The 24,408-nt window shown below is 44.2% G+C and overlaps 1 protein-coding gene across 1 annotated transcript; it reads right to left on the bottom strand.

Annotated features, from left to right (window-relative positions):
* Positions 1 to 1,041: 1,041 nt before the first annotated feature.
* RFWD3 (ring finger and WD repeat domain 3) lies at positions 1,042 to 23,972 on the bottom strand. The gene is made up of 13 exons (XM_030956321.1): positions 23,941 to 23,972; positions 21,449 to 21,815; positions 19,779 to 20,023; positions 17,972 to 18,069; positions 17,686 to 17,883; positions 15,415 to 15,509; positions 13,126 to 13,240; positions 8,271 to 8,499; positions 6,927 to 7,077; positions 4,554 to 4,730; positions 3,726 to 3,940; positions 3,241 to 3,458; positions 1,042 to 2,608 (listed from the first exon to the last, which is right to left on the bottom strand). The coding sequence occupies exons 2-13, from the start codon at positions 21,811 to 21,813 to the stop codon at positions 2,465 to 2,467; spliced, it is 2,250 nt and encodes a 749-aa protein (XP_030812181.1). The 5' UTR covers positions 21,814 to 21,815; positions 23,941 to 23,972; the 3' UTR covers positions 1,042 to 2,464.
* Positions 23,973 to 24,408: the final 436 nt, after the last annotated feature.

Genomic DNA, 24,408 nt, shown 5'->3' on the forward strand with positions numbered 1-24,408 from the left:
GCACCACGATAACAAAATCTTCCCAGAGACAGAGGCAGAAATAGCCACATAGTGGCTTCGTGCCTGAAACACCAGCAAAGCAGCTCAGCCTCTCATGACAGCTGCCTTGCACAATGCAGAGACACTGATTTCTTTCATCCTTCCATCCCAAATCTGCCCCTTTGACTCCAGACAGAGATGAGCAAATATTTAATTAACATATTTGACCTTTTATCAGCACTCAGTGCTGATGGCTTTCTGCACACGTTAGGTGTGCTTTCCTGTAGCCTGCTGCAAACTTGGGAGTAGGACAGTTTTACAAGGTTTCCTCACTTTGAACATTTTCTGACACTCTAGGTTCGAAAACCGAGAATGTGAAAGTGTCATCTTCCATTATTTTAACAGCATTTAAGTTTGTATCTCTTAGTCCTGTATGGTGATATAAAGTAGAAAACAAGTGTTAGAAAATCAAAAATCATAGGACTACCTAGAAAATCAAAAAATTTTCATTCTTTTTCCTGTATATGTTTAAAACTTTCCAGATTTCTTGTGGCAAGATGGGGTTGGAGTTGACAGAACATAAATGATGCCTGAGAATAGCTGAGAACAAGAAGCTCATTGTACTAATATGGCAGAGAGCATCCTGCTCCTTCTGGTTTAGCTGTTACCAGAGACCTTCTCACAATATCATTCTACCAACCCTTAGTTCCTGATCATTGTTAAAATGCCAAAAATTCTCATATCTGTGAGTCATTTTCATTTAAAAGACGTTCCCTGTTTGTAGCCTGACCTTGCTCAACCCTTTTCTTTCCCCTCACCTGGCTGGATCAGGATGGTTCAGTGAGGACTCATTCACTAAATACCTTCATTATTTCAGCCTGAAGCTCAGTCTGACCTGGAAATAATACAAAGCAAGAGAAATCTCACCTGCATAAGGAAACCCTTGGTAATATTCATAAGACATTCAGTGAATGTCAGAGACCTATTTTCAAAGTACAGCAGCACCAGTTATATTTGATAATAATAAACACTTTATTTTTACAGTATAAAAATATAGGAACAAAATACTATACAGAAAAATATAAAGTTAAGTTGAGATCTTCTCAGTCCCTTTTAAGACAAACAGGATCACATCATGCAAGCCCAAGCCTTCAGCAAATAAAATTATCCTGGCAGCTGAAGTGGTGGCACACTCAATCTGAATGGGACAGCTGCTGCGCACCACATCCAGAGACAGAGGTGTGCCAAGGGACAACCTTCCAGCACAGGGAACTTGTCCTGCAGCTTCCAACATCCTTGTAAGTTTGACTGTGTTACATATAAAGTGGAACTGAAGTCCCCCTCCATGGTCTGACCTGGAGATGAGTATTTACAGTAAGGTGCTAGGACAGCACCTGCCCACACATCCCCAGCTGTGATCCCACCCCACAGGCTCGCCTTTAAACAAACCAGTAGCTGCAGCACATTCACACAAACACAACTGGAAACTCTCTGTGACCAGTTGTGGAGCTGTAAACTGTCATTTAAGGAAGACAAAAGGTCAGTAAAAACAAGCTGATGAAATCCCTGAGCTTCCACTGGTTCCTCAAAACAGAAAAAATCCAGCTCTCCTACTCTCAAACAACAGAAGCAGCCAGCATTCTTTTCCAATGTACTGGCTGTTTCACTACATTCCTGGCTTTAAGAAAGAACACTGAGGACTGCAGCAGCCAACAGTACAAGAATCATCTCCCTCTTCTTTACCTGTACTTCTCCAGTACTATTTTAATTTTCCACAACCAAACTGTCCAAGTTTGCTTGCAGGTAAAGCAGGAAAGAGAGAAGGGAAAGAAGGCAGAGAATTAAGGAATTACAGTGCAAATTATATGCTCATGGAAAAAAAAAAACACAAAGGAAAAAGGTTCTCTGTAGATTTTTTAAGCCTGTTCTCTCCATGGCCTCAAACCAGGATCCATCCTTGCTAGGGAATAACTGCCAACTGACCTTCAACAGAACACTGGGAGTGTGCTCCCCATGGCAGTGAACTTGCTTTCACACTGTGTATCAGCAATGCTACAAGATGCCTTTTCACCACCCAGCAATCACGGCAAGCTTCCACAAGAAAGTGCAGTGAGAGTCTCAGGTCTTCAAGCTCCTCTTATTTTATTCATTTGTAGCAGAGATTTGAAAGTCCCTGTGCTGCATCCACAGCGGGCAAAAAAGTGCAATAGCACACTGGAGACACTCCAGGAACTATTGCTGTGCTGAGGCAGCTTGTGGAGTTTGACTAAAAAAATTGACAAAAGAAAAAATAAGGGCAGGCCTAAAGAGGAATACAGAAGAAGAAAGGAATTGCTCTGGGCACTAGCACATCCCAGTTCCTCCCCACTGCCAGAAAGGTGCTGTAATGGATCCTGTCTCCTGTAAGCAGCAAGTGCAGGACTGAACACTCGTGTAGGGTTATCAGCAGCATATTTGAACAGTCTGTGGCGAGTGTAAGGACAGCTCACTGCCATTTATAGATATTCACCATCTTCTCTGTCAGAGTAGCCAAGAGGTGGCTTTGGTTCAATTCCAAGGGGCAGATATCCAGCACAGGCAGGTCAGCTGGCAGCTTCTGCAGCAAGGAACCACTTCCAGCATCCCAGAGCTGTGGGAGGGACAGACAAGGTCAAGGACTGCAGGACTCTCCCCTCCTACCCAGAACAGACCTTCCTCTCTCCAGAAAAGATTCCCTCAATTTACGCATAGGATCCTTTCTCTACTTCCACACCTCACTTGGTCTTTAACAGACTTGCAGCACAATGCCACCCTGACCACCCTCTCTGACCCCACTCATGAGCTCTCACACAGCCTGCTGTCCATCTTCTGCATTTGGGCTACTTTTTCATACAAAAGGCAACCCGTGTCCTCTTCCCCATCATCCCTAAAAAGCTTGCATCCTTTCCCCACAGCACTTACCACACTAACTATCCCAGTGAGTCTGCTACACCACTCACAGGGCCCTGTTGTGCCACTGTGCCCAACCCCATTCCCCTGGGGGACAACAGGGGCTCACTGCCTACATGGCCTTTGATGGATGGGGAACACAAGCCTTGCCTAAGACTGGGAGTCCCACCCCATCAGGAAGTTACATCTGCCACAGCACTACAACAGACCAACCAGTGCAGGGTAATGTGCATGACAATTCCCACCAAATCACACTGATGCTGTGACTGATAAGGCTTCTCTCCTAAGAACTCCAATAAACCCCTACACCACACTGAAAGGAGCAAGACGTACCAGAGCAGAATTGGATGCCTCATCACCAGCACACACAAAGACACTCCCATCATCCTCTGGGCTCTGAAAAATGGCATTTTTGGTCAGCAACTTGCAAGTGGGACCAGCACTGAAAGTCTGAACCGGGTTAGAAGAACACACCACATCTTCTGAGCCCTCTGTCAGCGGGCTGCAAGTCAGTTCCATCATCACACAACGCATACATGGGTTATTTTTACCTGTGCAGTAGAAATAAAAAGGTAACTTTTGAAAAATGTACTCACGGATAGGCTTTATCTGTAGGAATACAAGCAGCACCAGCCTGCACCTGCCCCCTTTTGCTCATCCCCAGTTTTTCTCAATGTGCAGATGCTCATGGCTCTAGTAAGAGCAGGTGCTGTGTTTCTGCTGTGCCCACAGCACCAAGGCTGTTGCTGAGCTCAGCCCAGAGCAGTGAGAAGCAGTGAGGAGCAGTGGTCAGAGCCTGGAGACATCCCAGTACTTACCAGGCCTGTAGGTGGCCAGGCAGTGCCGTGTGTTGATCTCTGTCTGGAGATCGATGCAGCCCCCAGGTTCCAGGGTCAGGTGGTGAGGCCGGTAGGAGTTCCCAGCTTTCTGCTCCCAAAAGCAGGCTCCTTCCAAGGTCCCAGCCAATAGCCCACCATAAGGCAGCGAGGCTGAGGCCATCCGGGGCAGGTAGGACAGTGACACCATGGGGCACCTGGAAGGGTCATTGGCAAGAGTCAGAGCTGTCAGCTGCAGCTCTACTGGTGCCCTGCTCGCTGCTGCAGAGCTCCAGTTCTCTAAATGCATGGCAAAGAAAGGGCCTATGCAGGCTGTGAGATGGTCCTTCAAGCAAGGAGTGCCAGTGGATGTGTCAATATAAATTAAATCCAGCTTAATTACTGAGCATTATGTTTTACAGAAGCAGCAGACAGCATAGATCAGATGAGTGCAAATCAGTGTTTGATTCCCAGAGTATAAGAAACAGAAGCATCAAAATTTCACATCTCTTTGCAATTTGTCCTTTCATAATTAAATACTAAACCCGGCTCCAAAACAAATTCAGCTCTTCTGTTTATACTGCACCAGTGGGTCTATTTCTGACCTTTGTGTGCCTTAAAATGAGCACAAGTGCTTGGCACCTGCATAAGTCATATATAAACACCATACAACCTTATGAGAGACTTCTCACATTTGTGCTAAATGTGAATTTTTGAACAAGAGATTCACATAATACAATTTAAACTATTGTAATTGTGTGATTTATGGAAAAACTTGTGTTTAACTTGATGTTTATTAGTTGAGAAGAATGATAAATCCTTCTGCCATACCTCGACTTCTGAGGGACCAGTTCTTGGACATGAGAGTTTGTGTCTCTCAGATCATAAATCATGATAGAACCATTGACCAATCCAGCATAGACATAATTTGTATCATCAAGACACCAGCAGCAGCTCCAGACAGGACGGCCAGCATTGTATGTCTGCACCACAGTGTTTGTTGCCAAGCTGTAGAAGAAAAGCAAAGTGATGGCCAGTTGCATAAGTGTCTACTGATGAGAAAACTGCATAATTAAAATAAGCTAATCTAGCTTTTTAAAGTCTTCAGACAAAAGCATCTCTCTTTAGACTGAGTTCTCAATTGACTCCTCCTTTACTCCAGACATGAATCTAAAAACCCAAACAGAATAATCCCTTGGATATTGTCAAGTGATTTATAATTCTTCCAGGCCAATGCTTCTTTTTCCAGTTTGATCTTTGGAGACTGGGAGAGGAAATCTCACAGCAGGGTCTCAGCTGCCTTACTGGCAAGAGAAAGCTAAGTTACTTTTCTGGAAACAATTAGGAGAAGCAATGCTGGTGTAGCCCCGTAATACCACATATTCCTGAGATCACAGGGCTCATCTCTTCAGATTACATCTTCCATTAATTATTTCCTCTCTTTTTACACAAGAGGAACAGTATTTATGCCTCAAAAGAATCCAGTTTAAGCAAGAGTGAGACAGTGAGTGGCTAAGGACAGTTGAATGTACATTTACAGTATTAATTATTCCTTCTACAAATCAAGTTTCTAAAGAAGAAGGAAGTCCACAGAGGGGCACAACCCAGAATAGCAGATGAAGTATCAGATCAGGATGTATTTGCAAAGTGCAGCATTGTCAACATGCATTTGCACCCTGAGAACAGCACAGAAGACTGCACATATCAAAGTAACTCCGGATGTCCTTTGTAACACATGTGCTTCTCCCTGGGGAAGGTGATCATGCTCAGGACTCCAGAGAAACAAGTAATTACTCCCAGGTAAGTGTAAGGAGAACAACTACAAAGATCTAGCTGGGGAAACAGGGAGTTTGATACCAGAGCAGTGACTGGGTCAAAACAACAGGATGAAAAAAAACCAAACAAAACCAAACAAACTCAACAGTGCTATTTTAAACAACTGCAAGCCAGAGCAGGAGACATAAAAGCATCTTGGATAATTCTTTTGGGGAGGATGACTACGAATTAGTAACTAGAGAAGAAAGATTGCCAAAGGACTATTCTTTCAGAGGGAGACTGAAAAGGTATGAAGATGCTGCTGAAGTCAACACCTAACTCCAAGATATTCTGGGATCAAGCACAAAAGCAAGAGGATCACAAGCTCTGATGTGGCCAACCAGGCAGTGAGAGGCAGATATGGAAGTGTCTGGCTCCTTGTTGCAGTGTCTGCTAACTCTTCAGATTAAACCATGAAAAGAATTATCATCCCAATCAGTTAGAAATCTGACAGACACTTTCACTTGAGCATCAGAGTCAGTTTTGTTTACTTTTAACTAGTCTTGTTTACTTTTAACTAGTCTAGCAAACGTTTCAACATGGTTACAGGAAAGAAACATTCTGTACATTTCTGTTGCAGGATTAAGTTCTGTTCATGGCTTCACTTGTGGGAAAGAATTGAGACTAATTAGTCAAAAACCAGATACATCCTGCCTAACCCAATACTGACAGACAGATTGCACAGAGATGCTAATATAACTCAATAAGAATCAATCAGCCAATAAAGTTTTGAAGCACTGTAAGATTAAGACTGAAGAGCAGCAGAGAAGCAAAAAAACACACTCATAAGCTGTAAATTCTAACAGGACTGGACACATTTTCCCCTCAGTCTCTGCATAATTAGTCTCCAACCTGCTGCTTTATGTCTCTGCTAGCTCTAGAGAGCCTCTAACACATGCTCAACAATGCTGTTTATGCATTTCATATCCCAGATGAATTCCATGATCTGCAAGAAGTTTAAAATCAGTAAAGTCGACATCAGTGCAGGGAAGGAGAAGCCCAGCCTAACCACCCCTTATTTCTGCTTTATGCTGTACAAGCTCTCAGGCTTCACATTTCCCTGCAGAAACAGAAAACCAAATGGACAGTAAACGTCATGTCTATATATCTTATTTATTCTCCATACAGCTGGCTGATCTGTGCTGAATTACTTGTTTTCCATGGGAAAATAATCAGAGAGAGGTAGCTCCATGACACCTCCACCTTAAAGATGCAAAAGCATCAGTAAGTCCTCCCCTGTTAGTTCCCACATGCAGGAAGAATATGCAGACCTGATCTCATCTTTGCAGTGTCTTTCAGAAAGCAGAATAGCAAGTGCTGCAAGACAGAACAAAATCCAACCCAACCTCTTGCACACAGCCAAACTCTGCAGGGACAGGCAGGGCTCACCTGGTGAGTTTGAGAGTGTTGTCCAGGGCAGCAGAGAGCAGCAAACCATCGGCTCGAGTGCCAAAAGCCAGGCCCCGGATCTGTTTGCTGTGGATGGGGATGTACTGGCTGCTCTTCAGGTTGGACAAGCTCATCATCTTAACACCACAACCTGCCACAGAAGAAGGGTAAAGCAGATTATTGAGAAGCAGCATATGCATAGAATTGGCTATTCTATGCCAGAACTACAAAGTCTGTATTGAAGCCTGTGGTGGGATGAACACTTAAGTTATTTGCTCTTCTGGGTAAGAACTGCCACAAATCATTCTTTAATTCAAATGGCAACAAAGCTAAATCCTTAGGGATCCCAGTCAGCAACAGCAAACTCAGTACCAGTGCTACAATTCTTGTTACAAGCCCTGCTGCTCTTTAGCCAGCTTCTTCAAAGACACTCTTGCACAGATAAAACCACAAAGAGCAGGATTACATGGTTATTTAAGAGAACAAGCATCACAGCAAAGAATGGGTACAGGTGAACTTAACCTGTGTGCTACAAGAGTCACCACAAAGCCTCCATTCAGAGATTCGGTCCTGGCTACAAATGCCAGAAAAATGAGACCAGGTAAATGCAGAAAAGCACTTTGTTATGCCTAGATAAGGTACATTAACCTCAAACCCATTAACCAAATAGAGTAACTCTCATCAGTCAGAAAGTATTTGGCAAATAAGCGCTCTCAGACTCCTAATGCCACATGCATTGCACTGAAACAGCCACTGGCACTGGTCCAGATGTCAGGTCACTGGCCCCTGGACATAACAGTGAGACAAAATCAGGGCTGCCCGTGACTTCTTGGCTTCCTATTTCCTCATTAGGGAACAGCATTCAGGCATTCATATTAAAAGGAGTTTGCTTTTGGTTGAGGTTTTTGTTTGTTTGTTTGTTTTTTAAGAATGCTGACTAATCAGCTGTATGTGCATCAATCCACCTATAGATTGGGAAGCAGTGTTTCTCACTTAACCACTGGAAGAATCTCTGTAGCCCCACTGCCTGGCCCCTTCTTTCAGAAGGTCCACCTTTGCAAGGATTACAGGACACATCTTTTACCTTCCTGTGGATGTGGCATTCCAGCAGGAGAGCTGCAGACCCTCTGCTAGGACTCTGCCATAGAAGTGCCAGGGAAACAAGCTCCTTTGCCAGGTAGAGGCTACCAGTGCAGGGGCCAGATGAAGTATGGGGAGTCTTACAGGTATTCTCAGTCTACAAGGCACAGGCAAAGGCCAAGCAGAAAAGCAGGGAGCAGGGACAAAGCAGAAATGACAGTAACTTGTACTTCTGAACCTCCAAATGTTGACTTGCTTAATTACCAGGAATAAAAGTAGACTGTGGAGAAGGCTGTGATACCACGAGACAGCCCAGTGAGTCACAGTATGCCATCACTCTGCAGTTGCCAGCCTGAGACACCAAGAACACCTTTTCCAAGTGGTATTTGCGCTGGCTTTGGCTGGAGGGGAGGCTGCCTGCGAGGCAGGGGCGGGAGCTGCCGGGCTGCTGAGAAGTGTTCATGTTGTACTGGGCCACCAGAGCCTTCAGCTCCTGCAAAGAAAGAACCCAAAGAGCTTTAATGCATCACCAGCAGTGTCACCTTCTGTGCTCTCTACTTCAGGTGCTCCAACTGTACTTGTTCTCAGATAAAAAAGGGAAATATAGTCCCATTTCCATGCTATTCCTGAAGTACTATATTTCTAAGTTCATAGCCTACGACAGTGAACAACAGATGTATTCAAATGCTGTGTAAATACTGGCAAAATGTATTCAAAGTCTGTTATTGTATATATTACACCCTGTGAAAGAGAAGACTCTTGGGCAACACATAAAAGCCAGTAACAACTATTACCAGATCAATGCTGTTTAGAAGGGAATGAACTGCCAAGTATTATGAGCCCCTAAACCACAAGAGAAAGTCAATTAAAACCATTTTCCAGAATTTCCAGAATACCCCATAAAAAAATAAAAGCCCAAGATTCAACACAAAGGGCGTTGCAGGAAACAAGTCAGTCTATTTAATGACAATGACCCTGTTCTTGTAAACCCTGTGCAGCAAATTCCAGGAAGAACACAACTCTCAAGAGCTCCAGCTCTTCTACCACCTCCTCCCCTCTTTTCCTCCACCTCAACTGATGAATGCTCAAGAATATCCAGCAAAGGCATGGCCAAGAACAGCTTCTGTGAAGAACAAGGTATTCCTTGAATTCCTTTTTCTGCTGAGATCATCGGGGGTGAGGTGGGAATCAAGGTAGTGGCATCAGCATATTGTGAGTTAACTAGAAGTGTCCCTTCCCAAAAAGTATTTTGACCATCATGTAATCCAAGGTCAAATCCAGACAATACAGAATCTCAGGGATATTTAAGAGGGATGGCAAACTGGAGGAAAATTGCTACTTGCTTTCTGTTGTCTGAGCAACGCAGGTTCTGCTTCAAACACTATGTAATCTTTAAACAATTAAGGGTCACAAGAATGATATTATGAATATATCAGTAATTGCAAGTCAGCCTCAATAGTGAACCAGCCACCACCACTTAACCTGCATTGAAGCAAAGGCAGCAATTTTCAAAAAGGCAAGATCAAAGTTCAAGCTCTACATTAATAGTTATCAAGACCTATAGCTTTTGGAAGCTGCTCAAGAGGAGAGCAGTTCTGATACTTTACAGAGGTCTGATCTCTTTGGCATCAAGCACATTGCAAATGTCCCAAGGGAATATAAAAATGTAAGGAAAAAAAAGAAAGAAAAGGAAGCTGGAGACTCCAGATTATTAGAGCAAGAAAAGACAAGACAACCTGGGCAAGAAGAAGGGGTGTGAGGGTTGTCAGGATACTTATGATGAAAGCTGTAGCTTCAAGCTTAGAGTAAGCAGTCAGTCAAAACACAGGTAACTTAGAAGAAAGCAATTTTTAATAAAAAATTTAATAAATTTAGTATTTCTAAAAGGTGAGGGGTGGAGACCACAGCCACTGGGGATCAGAAGAGATTAAAATGATCTGTTGCTCTGGGGACCTTACAAAACTCTCCTTGTCACCTGCACTCAACATTCAACTTTCACACAAGTTATTAAAAAGGAAACCAGCCAATTAAAATCACAAGGATTATTAATACAATGTTTATATTTAAACACACTGGACAAACCCAGCAGAACCAGGAAGTCTTACTGGAGGCACATTAGCAAGGTGATTAAAAATGCTCTGCTGCAGACAAATTCCACTAATTGTGCTCAAAAGAACATTCTGTTCATTATGTAAAAGCCTATACTTTCCTTTAAGATGCTTTGCAGAGTTTTCCTGATGCCTGGTGTCAACTAATGGCCTTGAGAGCAGACTCCTCTCTCTGCACATGCTATGACTGCCTCTAGATTTCAGCTCGCCTTTGCAGTGATGAATGAACACAGTCACACCAGGGGGAAAGAATGGGCTATAGAGCAAAAGTCTTCTTGAGGAGCATACAGGAGAAGGAGAAGAGCACAATGAGTAGGAAAGGAAAACCAGCAGCTACAATAAATTCAGAACAGTTTTGAGTTATTAGGTTACAGTCCCAATAGCTGATATGAAGCTTTCAAGACAAAGGCAAGTATCAATGACTGTCACTCTCTGGCTGTTTCCCACAGAGCTCTTAGAGAAGCCACAGCTGCCACCTGGCGCTGTCAGCCCCAGCCCTGCCTTTAACAGAGAAACACAGGACAGGACAATCTCAAGCTGTGGTGCAGCACTGCAGACATTCCACCTCCCACCTTGGGGTTTGGGTTCAAATTCAGTCTAAAGGACGTGGAGCATTTCTAACTGGCTTCACTATAAACAACAGCAATGAAATACCAGCTTCCACTTCCCCAGACATCAACTGGAGGTGAACACAGAGATCACAAAGATGAACAATTTTTATTCAATAAAACAATTAGCCTATTTTTTTTCTAGAGGTATTGAATGCACAAATTTTTATTGCTATTTTGCCATTCAATTTTTTTTAATGCTCCGAAAATTTAAAAAAACATTTTCCATTATATCAAGAAACGTAAATTGATCTCTGCAAGGGTCACAATTACATTTGCTTTCTTCTCCACAGCAGCATGCAGTCTCCTGTAATTTCCCTGCCAGTCCTCCTTTTCCTGCTCCATACCCAAAGAGAGCTACTGCTTCCCATGTGCAAAAATCAGATCTCCTACCCCAGCTGATCAGTGATATTAATACTAGAAGGCAGAGATGGTTTACTTATCATTAGCTACTTTTACTGAAAATGCTGTCAGATTCAGGAGTACTGCAGTAGGTCACATTTAATTCCCAAGTTCTTTCTGCTCCCAGAGGAAAAACATTAGGTAAAAGTAAGGTGTCAGCAGCATTGGTTCCAAAACACAAGCCTGAACCTCTGTGTGGTGGGCAGGACACAATTCAGCACAGCCCCCACTCCTGAGGGCTTTCTTCCAGAGCTCCCCTCATCTTCAAGTTCACTTCCTCATGTATTTTCATATAGCTAAAGACTTAAAAACCATCAATTTCCTAGTCTCAATAACATTACATACTTCAATAACAAAGTACAATGAACAAGACTCTTAATGGGTAAGAGCACAGAAAAATGCATACAAACCTAAAAAAAGGTCATAGCTAGTGCCATGACTGCTGCTTGGCACAGCTCAAGTGCATTAGCAACAAAAACCCCTGAACAGCCCAACCCTACACTGCAATCACCCAAGCAGGGCTCAGCTAGAAACCTCCCAATCTAAATACTTCTGTGCAAGGAGTTACTTTACTCTATGACTTCTCATAAAACAAGGAGCTCATTAGGCATCTGCTCAAAATGCAATCAAACAAATTAAAGACTTCTGTGGACTTCCTGCTGACTTTTTTGCTCCCCAGTATATTGTTTTACTTCCAGTTTATTCACAGTATAAACAAGCACCTTGAAATTGCTTCCAGCATTTGCATTAACAACTACAGTACAATGATGAATGCAGTAATAAATACTGAAACAGAGCTTAAAGAACACAGGGTACTTAATCTTTGTAACATGTGACTTCAATTCAGTTAGACTGGATACTCCATCATTTAAGACTAAATGAATTGCAGGAAAACATTATGGACCTGCAATTTTATCTTATTTGCATTTTTCTTAAGCCAAAGTTTGAACTGGACTAGTTTTTTCATTAGTGATGATGAGCATATGGCTTCATGCAGGAATGTAGAGAACTTATAAAGCCTTATCTTATGTCACACAGGAAGACTTCAGCAAAGAGGATGTTGTTCAATGTACAGATATGAATAGCCAAGGCTATAAAAAAAATTCCAGGAATAAAGAAAAGCCTAAAAATAACCAGGCTGCTAGAGAGTGAGAGGATATCATCTGCCTCATTCAACAAAAGGTAGCAAACTGGCAATGAAACAGACTCTTGGAAAACCTAGCACTGGTGAAATGCACCAGCTAATTCACAGTTTGAAGCACTGGCAGAGTCGATAACTTATAGGAATCCTGAAAAAGCAGCTAGGATGGGTTACAAAATGTCTCAGTGTTGCATAAGCCAGAAGGAAGCAGTCATTCAACAACCCATAATTTACAGTCCATTATTTGTGCCCTAAGAGGCGCCTCTCAGCAGCTGCTCAGGCCATGTACAGCCCCCCCTATTTGACAGGCCAGGTCCAAGGGCACCAGAAGGTGTTACACTGAAATGTTGACTAACCTTCAAAAAACCCCAAACCTCTAGGGTATTTTTGTTTTCTTTTGATTTTGCAAGTAGCCATGCCTCTTCACAAACTGCTTCTCAAAGACTCTTGAATAACTGGTGATAATAAGTTGCATTGCAGGTTTACTACAGAGATTTCCAAAGCTTATTTTGATGCAACTACACAAAAGACAAGGAGACTAAGTCTGGTTCTTTATTACCATGCCTCTCCAGGCACCACAAAACCTGAGGGGAAACCTGCAACAGCAGCAGCCAAACAACTCTAGTGCTGTGCTGCAAGTTCAATTAAGTCTTAAAAGCACAAGAAAAAGTCAGTTTTTGTAGCACACATGAATATTCCAGCCCAGGATGTCTTTACCAGCTTGGGATGATTCACCAATTGAGTTCACTAAATCTTGATGATTACGAAAACTGGAATCCTGTCATCTCACCTCTAAGGGAAGATGGAAAAGGCAGGCTGAAGAGGAAGAAACACTCTGTGTATTTGTATTTGAGACTCACCTGAACTTGCTTGCGGAGTTTGCTGCATTCATCTGTGAGCACCTGGAGCTGCAGACGGCTCTGTGCAGATTCCAGCTCCGCCTGCCTCCGCAACATTTGCTCCTTTTCTAAAGAGCTGCAGGAAGGAGAGGAAAGCAATCCTTAGGCCTGGGTATTATCTTGGATACTTTTCTGGGCTGTCAGCTCCTGCCCTCTGACTTCATCCCACCATAAGTCCTGTTCAGGCAAATCCACAGTCACAGAAAACCTGGTACAGCACTAACCCAACACATTCACCTTGAGATATTCAGTTATGTAATTGTTCTGAATGACTCACTCCAAGTATTGTTCCAACAGCTTTCTCCTCATCCTCTCCAAAAGGACTAATTTACCAGAGGAGAGTGGAAGAGAAATCAATTTTCTTCCCCCTACAGAAACACTTAAGCAAATCCTATACCATTATGTCCATGTAATACACTGTGTCAGTAACACAGCACATCATAGCATAACTATACAACAGCAAGATCTTCAAGCTTGTCTCTACTACCAGTAGCTAATCTTGTATTTTAGGAAAATATATCTGTACCAGAAGAAATGATACACATAAATTCTCTGTGAATGCCCATAAAGAAGACACACTTACTACCTCACCTTGAGCCCAAAAGCGCATGCACGCCATTTAGCAGCAGCATTTTGGTTAGGCTACTTGAATTTATTTCTCTTTCATACAGGCTTACATGAAGGAATAGCTAAAGTGGGGAAAGAAACACCAACACTCCTTAAAATTAGCTGTACACTTGGTCTATGTTACCCACTGCATTCTGTACGTCAAAAGCTGCAATATTCCAGCTATTTCTGTCATTCATGTGCAGGGAGCTCTAGCTTGCCTAAGTATTTTCCAAACGCACAGACCTAGCCTTGCATGTTCCAAAGCACAAAATTCTGTCACTTCCTTAGAGGTTCCAAAGCACAGAATTCTGTCATTTCCTTATAGCTTTTTCATATGATTTTTTTCCCTGCAGAAGAAACAGGTGAAATGCCTAATTAACAATCACAAAACATTCTTTATGTCAGTACTCAAAGCCTGAAGGCTAGTGGGTTTTTTGCATGTGACAAACAAACCCCATGATCTTATACCTAATTTAAGACTACGTGCAAACAAGACTAATGCATGCACACACACATCTCTGCTCCACTCGTGGCTGTGTGCCAGAAGGCAGCCACTGCCAGCAGCTCCATGGACCCACAGACAGTCACTGCTCCCTGCCTTACAACGAAAACAGGAGGCAGAGGAGGAGCAGGGCATGTGGGGAATTGCTGCAGTGAGGTTCTGAGACACAAACAGAAGTCAGGCAACAACCCCTTCATGCGAGATAACAAGATTTATACACCCAACTGTCTTCCATGCTTTTGAAAAAATAATATATATCATTTATTTTTCTGTGTTAATCCAGTGAAAGAAGCATCACCCTTCTAAAGGTACACTTCAAAAACCATCAGGCTGTGGCAATCTGGAGAGAAGAGAGATTCTTCTCTTCCTGACTGTTACTCCTCAATCATTTCTGATCTATAATTACCAGGATAGTGAGGTTTCTGTTGAAAGACTGGCTTGAAAGAACAGCGGTATAGTTGTAGACAAGTGAAGAAACCCCAATTAAATTCTATTCAAGACAAGACTCAGAAGAACTCAGATATCTGCAGCATTTTCATTTCAGAATAGTATCTGTGACAGCATCTTACTGAAAAGAAATGAGTCCCCATTTTCACACCTGCTTTTCCCTTTTTCAATACAAAGTCTACATTTAAGTTGGAAAGGGAAGTGGGAGTCATAGTAATGCTTGCTGACCTTTTGCAAGTTAAGCTACATGAAGAGTTTGACAAAGCAAGATGGAAAGTGATTCATATGAGGTATTACTCTGTTTAATGCATACAGAAAAGGTGGCAGAAAAGGTCAGCTATTCACCCTCCTTGCACTCCTAATCATGCCTTGCTTTTCCCATCTAATGATGAATTAGCAATATACAGCTTTTTGGCATCAACTTTGCATGTTCACCCACGACAAAATTTCAGGATATAGCACAAGACAGCTTTTGCTGTTTCAGGGCCACAAAATGCAAACTCAAGAATTCTGTTTCAAAAGAAAATTAAGACGTGCAACGCAGCAAGGCCTTGGTTCTTTAAAGTAGCTACACTCCTGAAAAACCCCAAGGGAATGCACAAATTGCTTCAGACCATGCAGGAAATGAAAGCATGGAGTAGCAGGAGAGTGCAGCTGTCAGTGGCAGGTACCTTTAGGTGCAGACTCCGTACCTTCTCATGCGCTCCTGCTCACTGGTGTCCAGCGCCTTCAGCGTGCGCGCGTAGTACAGCACCACGATGTCGGAGCGCTTGGCCTTCTTGTTGCACTGAAATCAAACACAAACTCAGGTCACCTACAGGAATTTAACTATCCAAACTATGCATCCCTACGAGTCCCTAGGTATGGTTTTATTTAGTTCTGAAAGGAGGGGCTTTCTGCTGGAAAACAATGCCACAAGTATGTCTGCAAGGTGCTCCCTCAACAGACACCAGAGCTCTAAGCAGGGCTACAACTAAAGTTGCATATCCTACTGCACCTTTAATAATCCATCTCCTTGGCTTGCACTAAATGATTCTGCTAATGCACCAGCAATGCAGCATGGTCAGGTAAGTTCCAGGGACAAAAAATCCCAAATCAGACAAAGAAGTGAAAACAAGAAGATCTAGAACAAAACACCAGCCCAACCTCAGGTCTGAAAACACCAAGACTTGATGCTTGGCCAACAGACAAGGATTTAGGAACCCCTGAGCATACTCCCAACTCTTATTTCTGTACTATATTCCTTTAATCACATTGTACAGGCCCAATCCATAAAAGTGTTCCAGAGTTGTATGAAACACTGACATCTCACTGACTTCAGTGACACACAGGGAGTCAGAGATTTCAATAATTTCATGCCTCTAGCTTATGCAATCATTTAGTACATTATATTCACCTTAAAAAGAAGGCAAGTTAGAACTTACAGACGCCATAATTTCTTCCAAGTTTGTTTTGCAAATATTCTTTGTTGATAAGAAAAGAGGCAGGTGAATACTCAGATCAAGTAACCTCAGCTAAACATTAAATTACTGTGTATGCTTCAAATGCAGACCTGTCTATTACTTAGGAGCACAAAGTTATCACAAGCAAGTGTCTTAGAGCAGAAAACATCTCTCCCTTTGTAAAAACTGCAGTAAATGGCCAAGACAGTTTTCCTGGCAGCCAGCAGCTGCCACTGGCAGGATCAGGAATGCTGCAATTTCACAGTAACTCACACTCAAGCCACTTAGTATACAGACCATGCACCGCAGCTCTGGGCCATTCAACCAGAGAATGCCCAGTTGCAAAGGATGGGGACTGAAAATGAAGGAAAGATGATTTAGCTTCAAGGTTCTCTCCAGAGCAAGTTCTCCCAGGAACTTTTTAGTATTTGTATCATTGGAAGAGAAAGAGGGAGCAAGCAACCCTTGAGATGTTAGTGTTCAAGAAGAAAGCAATCACAAAATTCCAAAGAGTAAATATGCCAGGCAGGTCTCAGAATTCTGTCTGGGCCTGAAGTGGGGGAAGAAAAGCTTACACAGAATTGACAGAGGTAAGAAAAATCAACTTTGGGCCTTTGCTATGGCAACAGGGATTCTTTAGGTTTAGTCACAGCACACGTCAACAGGAAGTTTCTTGTTAAGAGGAGGGAATCCTGCAAAGTCAAGCAAGAATACAGAAGCTCTCAAAATGACAAAGCCAAAGGAACCCTGGGCTTCCAGCCACTGACTCAGAAAGTGCCAGAACTGAATCCTATTTACAAGGTACTCATTGACCTATTTTTTGTCAACATTCCTTCATGGAAAAAAGGAGTAAGGAATGGAAATACATCACGTAGAAGTGCAGACCTCATCAAAGGAGATAAGTATTTACCATGGAAAGAAACCCTTCAAAAACTGATTTACCACTTGCAAAGGGATATTAGAAGATGTAACCTGGTTCTCAGTTTGCTCTCTGCCAGCTTCCTCAACAAACTGATCTTCTTAAAGGCTGCAAAAGCAGATGCAGCTCAAAACAGATTAATCAACTGAAAACTGAATTAGATGATCTTTAGGGTCCTTTCCAACCCTAACTATTCCAAAGCAGTTCTCAGACATATTTCCTGTCCAATAACACAGTCATTATGCTTAGTTAATTGTGTCTAGGAATCCATCTGCCATTTCCACTCCAGGTGGTTCTCTCCAGGACCAGACTGGGGCATTAAACCATTTCCAAGTTTAGCATTTGAACTCTCAAACCTTTACATCTGCTACTCACAAATGCTCTACTTCAGGGAAAAGATCCAAGTCATAACCCATCCTTTAAAGTACTGCTAGTTGTTACTGACCTAATAACATCAAAGTAATGGTGGGGTTTGTTACTTCTGACAGCAGCTTCATGCAGCAACCAGCTGTAACACTTACAGTGATCACATCTGAGGCACAAGTTAGATACACACATAAAGTGCTTTAAGTGCTTTCCAGTGCACATAAAAGCCTTTTTACCTGAGGGCACTTCCCTGCCTGTCCCTTGAGCCACCTGTCAATGCAGGTGTAGCCAAAGAGGTGCCCACAGCGCAGTGCAGACAGACGGTGCTCCCCAGCATTGGTCCACTGCTCAAAGCAGATGGCACAGGTATCTCCTTCCTCCTCATCCAGAGGTGCAACAGGAACTGATGGCTCCAGTTTCTCTAGTGGAGTTGTCTAGGATTAAAAATACAACACAACTGTTTCAAAAAATGCAGCATTTATCATATATAATCTGTCTCCAAAAGCATTTAGTTCACCTTACTTGCTGTTGCTGGACTTCAGGCTCATCTTCATGACTTTCGTGTACTGCAGAAGCTTGAGACAAAGCTTGAGGTGGCTCTGCTTGAACCTGACTGGAAACTAAAGAAAGCATTGCTTAAATAACCTGATTCATAATGGGGTGAAAAGGAGTTTTCCGGCTTTGATCTGAAATCATCAGGGCACAGATTAAGTAGTGACACAGCACAGGTTACTTACAAAGGTTCAGATCAGTGCCCTGGACATATTCTGTGTATAAGGCCTTCTATACATGATCAGTAGTGCTGAAAAAATTTATGTTTTCTTTTATGAAAAGCAACAGAATTTCAGCAAAAAAGGAGAGGTCTTTTAAGGACAGCAATTGTTATCAGAATTTTCTGATCAGAACAAAACAAACGGACCTGGTCTATAATTAGGCTGATGTAAGATTATATTCCTGCATCATTATGCCCTGAGAAAGACAGCCACCAATATCAGAAGTTGCTTTGCCAAGGGATCTAAGCATGCATATTTCATGTGCCAAGAAAGCACTTCCCGTATGCTGCCTGTCCATTCACTCTGACTTCAGCACTTTTCCAGCTGGTAATTGTCTGCACTACCAATTCTGCTGGTATTCTCCCCATGTTTTTGTGGTGGGCCTCTGTCAGCCCATCTGTTGAGGCATGGGCACACTGAATTGCTATGTGGAGATCACCACCACTAGCACAGTAAAAAAGGAGCAGAAATCACTGCCTTCCCTCTAGCTCCTGACAAAAGAAGAGTCATTAATCACATTTAGTAATCAAGGCAGATATTCTCCGTCCAGTGGAAGTATCACCTAACCCTGGCTAATGTCAATAAAGTTTTCAGCCTCTGTGATTCTGGGCTGTAAGAGGAGCCACTGGCTTATATAAGCAACAAGGGAATTCCAGAAAATCCAGCAGAGAACATATTGTTCACACAATAATATACAGCACTTAACAGCTTGAGCTCCTGTCATGTGTAAAACTAGCCCAGAGCAAGCAGAATGGATCTGTGCAAAAGATACCTCATAGATGTCCCCTTTTAAAGAAGGTAATGAGGTGGGCTGGCCAATCAAAACCAAAACTGAGGGCAGAGAGTCAATCATAAGGACATTCCTTAGGGACTGAAGTAAAAAGATATCCTTGTTCTTGTATTCTCTGGGCATCAATAACCGTGACTAGCAAGTTAACTATTTGTCACTCTTACATAAACTGTGCATGTTAATCACAAAAAATGTCACCGAAGTGTGTGTCAGCCTGTGAACACGAGTTTAGATAAAGAATTGTGAGACAAAAAGAAATGAGGAAAGAGAAAGAAAAATAAAAGTACCTCCATCTCCTCAGCTAACTGTCACAAAAGAATGAAAAATCAACTGAAGCAGACTGAAATCTCAAATAATTAAAAAATACTGAATCAGATCCTTCTCTGAAAACACTTGCTGATGTCCAAGCTGTGACCTGATGTCTTCAACAGCACTCCTTAATAATACATGGGAGTGGAAGCATGGCAAGCAATAATCTCTAAATTTAAGTTGCAAATAATCTTGGAAACTTTCAGAATAAGCAGCAGTCTGCAAACACAAAAAGATTGTATTTAACATTATGGTAGCAATCACCCATTGCTGCTGCTGCTGTCAGGAGCTGCTTGCCAGGAAGCCGTGTGGCAGCAGCCTGCTCCTGTCAGCTGTGGGCACAAAAATCTCTGAGCACCGTCTGTTGAGAGGCTCGAGAGGATTTCCCTGCTGAGTTTTCAAACAGCAAGAAAAGTGTCTGAAATCAGTCTCTACACAGCTCCAAAACAGCACAAACCTCCTGAGCTCGCTGCTGGAGGAGTCTCCTGGGCTGATGGTAACAGTGGTGCTGCTGTCTCCACTGCTTCCTCCTCTTCCTCCTCCTCCTCAGAAGTGCTGCTGTCAGTGTCACTCACTTCTATTGTCTCGGCTGGGTGCTGTGCCTGGGTGTCCCTCACAATGCGGGGGAACTCCGGGTGTGGAACTGGTCCTGCAGATGGCTCTTGGGTCCTACTGAGTTGAAAGTAATGGTCCAATGGTGCCCTGAGTCCAGAAAAGCAAGAAACAAAAGCCACAGTCATTTCAGGTAAGCTAAAGACTCGCCATGTTTCCCCATGAATGTTTGCAGGAAAGTTCCCAGGCTTTGACTGCAGCAGGAAGGTGTCACTGTTATCAAGGCAGGGCTTCTCTGGTAGGGGGGCAAGCACATAGGATAGACCACATTGTGAGCGATCAGCAACAATCCATTTTGCTCAGTTCAAAGAAAATCTTCTCATTACAACAATGATATTGCTTTCTTTCGGGGGAGAAGGGGATGGTGGGGTTGGAGAGGAGAAAAACAGAGAGTGTCATTCACTAATAAGCCTAAGGAAACTCCTAATCTGTATCTCCAACCCTAATTCAGCCCTGATTCCTGGAGGAACTGGTACTGGGAAATGCATACCACTTGGATCAGAGCTTCATTCCATTGACTACTTTGTGCTTAGCCTTTCTACTTTCCCTCTGCTTTTCTACTGGAACTTCACCCCTAGACAGAAACATCCTCCCCTCTCCCCCCATCAATTCAGCTATCATCTCAATTATCCTTCAGATTCAAAGGAGTTTCTCAGGTTGCCTTCCAGCCCTCACAACTACAGTGACCTTCAAAGGCAATCTAAGGGCAAACAATACAGTTGTGTTTAATCAACTGGGAGGAGAGGAGCTCTTGGTCTTGCTGAATTTAAAAGCAATGCTCCAGTTAATTATAATTTCACCCTTGGCATGTACAGAACCTAGAATGATGAGTGAAAAACAAATAAACTAGAAATTTGGATTTCTTTCTGGCTGCAGAGCATCCCCACTCATCCCCCTTTAAACCGATCCAAATGGTATTAAATAGAGAGGATTTTTATTTTGTCTGAAAGTAAAAAAAAAGAAAAACCAAAAAACAAAAACCAAAGCGAAACCAAACCACCGACAACAAAGTCCTACAGAAAAATATCAGTTTGTATGTTTGTGAAAGTTTCTGCAGCAACCATCACCAGCAAATGTAATCAGGCAGACCCCAAATCAAAGGTGAAATGCAAACCAGAGCAGAAGCTCCACGGAGCTAAATGCTGGCTGGAACTGCTGAGAATCAGTACTGCTGCAGGAATCGTGGACAGGAATCTGGCTGCACAGAGGGAACAGCAGCAGCAGAACCTCTGCAAGCAAAATTCAAAATGTAGAAGGGCTCAGAGGTCAACATCACCCCTGCCAACACATGAAACAGGGGGATTCACTTAACAAGGGCAAAGAACCTGCCAGAAGAGACTAAAAGTTGCTGTGCTATTACTGAACTTAAAAGGTAAGTTAGGTACAGTGGTACACTGGATTTGGCCCTAGCCACACACTTGGGCTGGGCTCTGTAAGAGAGGAAGCAAGGAAGTTTTGAACTGATGCTGGACTTGATCGGAGGGCAGCTCAGACCCACTTTCATTTCTGCTTTACCTGGCACTGATTGTCCTCTGGGAGCCGCCAAGTCTCTGCTGCCTGCGAGCTCTCCTCACTGCTGGGCGCTGTGTGAGCTGTGGCACAGGCAGGGGCTGGTGCTGCTCAAACGGCCCCTGCAGCCTCTGCTGCCCGCTGGGGGCCATGGCAGGACCCGTCTGCAGCTCAGGCTCTGCACCAGCGCTGGGTGAAACAACAGCATCGTCAGCAGGGAGGGCTGCGGCGCTGCCTCCTCCTTCCCCGAGCACAGCAATGTGGGAGGAGAGCGCTGTGTGACCAGAGGGCTCCGGGGCAAGCGTCTGCAGGGTCTCCACTGAGTAACCAGCCACTGGGTGGAGATCAACTTCCATCTCTTCTTGAGCCATTTCTGCAAGGAGTTGAAGAAAACTCGTATTTACTTATAAGTGTACTCTACTTGTAGCCTGATGGTAGCAAGAACCAGGTATAGCACTCGGTGACTAAAAAAGTTTTTAGAATTCAGAGTCAAGAGAAAATGTGTCCTTTGCAGCAGAGCTAAACCACAAGTCAATACTCATATGTGAGCTGGGAGCACCTTCCCAGAGTCCTGGGCTCAAAGTCTTTGGCTCAACAGCAGCTAGCACCAAAGGCACATTGCAAAATCAACTTAAATAAGCACTTGGATGAGTATGGAAAGTTAATGTTTTCTTGCTGCCATCATTTACTTGCTGAGTAAATTCATGTGGATCTTGAAGAACAGTTGGAAATATCTGAGACTCTCCCAGGTAAGCAGCACTGCACAAGCACCCACAGACACAGCCAGGAACAAGCTCTAGGACAGTCCTTTGCTGCACTGCTCTCTTGACTGACATCCAAGCTTCTTCAGATAAAATTGCCTTATTGTAACAGATCACTGTGACCCTTACCCACAGTTACTGAATAGCCTTTCAGGTGTTTACCAACACCAGGCAAAACCAGAAAGGGCCTGACAGCAGAACACATGACTGAGACATTACTGGTACCAAGTTATCTGCAGCATTTGTGGATCGTATTCAGCCCAAGACTGGATAAACATGAAATTTGCAGTAAAACTGCAAATATATTAAGGGTAGCTGCCCTTCTACATCTTTGGCACATGGATTTCAGGTTACGTCCAGAATAGGAGTACTACCTTAGGGTTTGAAGAAAAACAGAGTGCATTTTGTGCATTATTAATTCTCATGCTGCTGTCGGCCACCAAATTAAGAGCACTTAGGTCACACTGCTCTTACAACACAAAAAAATTCAAGATTATCTCATCAATTGAATGAACAGATTCACCAAAATCTCACAAGTCCTTTATTGGAAGAGGTGATTAGACTAAATTCTGCAAGCTGCTGGAAATCATTCACATTCTCCAAAAAGTACTTATGCAATCATAAACTTGAAAAGCCTTGGGAATTGCAGACTTTAGCACTGTTTAGAGCCCAAAGCACAAACACCAGTTTTACCAAGCTGCTAAAACTTACCCAGCAAGGGCTGCATAAAGAGAACAAATGCTAGCTGTGTACAAAAAGCAGCTAGAAAATGTATACAAGAACTAATAAAAGATGTGATAAGGCTCAAATATTTACACAGGTATTTTAAGAAAGTCTAACTTAAGAATTTTATCATTCTTGTCCTGATTATCAATTCAGCCTAGGCCAAAAAATAGACATTACCACCCCCCACTAGAACAGCTGCATGGCCAGGATATGGTAATATTCAACCATGAAGTACTGCATCTTTAGTGCTATGTTCATGATAGAATTGCCACCCAAAACCATAAAAAACCCTTTATTTTCACCACATGGAATCATGATGTTAAGGGGTTAAAGACACAGTCCCAAACGCCCCTGCCAAGGGCAGGGACACCTCCCACCAGGCCTTATCCAGCCTGGCCTGGAGCACTTCCAGGGTTGGGACATCCACAACCTCCCCGGGCAACATGCTCCATTGCCTGTGAGATTTATAAAAACGTTAATAATGGCATTTTCACGGTTAAATCTTGGAATCTGGCCCAAAGGATTATCCAGTCAGGCCTTCCTCCAGCCAGGCAGCCCCGTGAAGGGAGAGTCCCCACAACGGGCCTGCCCGTGCCCCAGCGAGGAGCCCCGGGCGCTGCCGAGGCCCGAGCCCGGCCGGCAGCCCCAGGCTCGCCCCCGCGGGCCGAGGGCTCAGGCAGCCGCCTCCCCTTGCGGAGGGCACCCGGCCCCGCTCCGCAGACTCCTGCCGCACCCGCTTTAACACCAAATTAACAACACCAAAACAAAACATGGCCCGAACGGAACACCCGCTCCACGGGCGGGGATTCTCCGCTGTCCCTTTCACAGAGCCCGTCACTAAAAGGGCACGAGAGAGGGATATCCCCCCGCTCCAGCAGCCGCAGGCACCCCGAGCGCTCGGGGAAAACGAGCCGTGCTGGGGAACTCGGCCCCGGGGGATGGAGCTGTGCCGGGACCCCGGCCCGATCCCGGCCCAGAACGGCCCGCCCGGCCCCGCCGCCCCCCGCTCACCTCCGCCGGGCCCAGCCGCCCGCTCGAGCGCCGCGCCGCCCCGCCCCCGCCGCCCTATTGGCTGACTTCCACGCCCGCGACGGCCGCCATTGGGCGAGTCGGAGCTGTTTCCGCTCTCTCATTGGCCAATCGCTCTGTCCGTCTGATCAACGGAACTTGGAGGAACAGGGCGAGAGGCGGGGAGGTACGGCATGCTCTGATTGGTCAAAGCGCCGCAGTGCAAGCCGGCGGATTGGGCAACGAGACCTCTGACGGCATAGGGGGCGGGGCAAGAGCAGGGGAGCGAGTTTTCATTGGCGGAGACGCTGCGTGGCGAAAAGAGCGGGAACACAAGTTCATTCAAACCGGGGCAGGTGGGCGGGGCGTTGCCATGGCGGTGGGGCGGGCCCGGGGTGAGCCCGGCACAACCGGGGGAAACTGGGGAAGTCCGGGGGGAACCGGGGAGAACCGGGGAGAACCCCGAGGTGA

This window comes from Camarhynchus parvulus, chromosome 11, assembly GCF_901933205.1.
Source record: "Camarhynchus parvulus chromosome 11, STF_HiC, whole genome shotgun sequence".
Taxonomy (NCBI): domain Eukaryota; kingdom Metazoa; phylum Chordata; class Aves; order Passeriformes; family Thraupidae; genus Camarhynchus; species Camarhynchus parvulus.

Bases quoted from the DNA above. Each gene is read 5' to 3' on its own strand.
- RFWD3 (XM_030956321.1), bottom strand. From the start codon at position 21,813: ATGGCTCAAGAAGAGATGGAAGTTGATCTCCACCCAGTGGCTGGTTAC. The intron at 17,884-17,971 runs GTAAGGTGAACT...TTTTAATCCTAG, and splicing joins CTGAAGTCCAGCAACAGCAA to ACAACTCCACTAGAGAAACT. The intron at 15,510-17,685 runs GTAAAAAGGCTT...GTTTGATTTCAG, and splicing joins AGGCAGGGAAGTGCCCTCAG to TGCAACAAGAAGGCCAAGCG.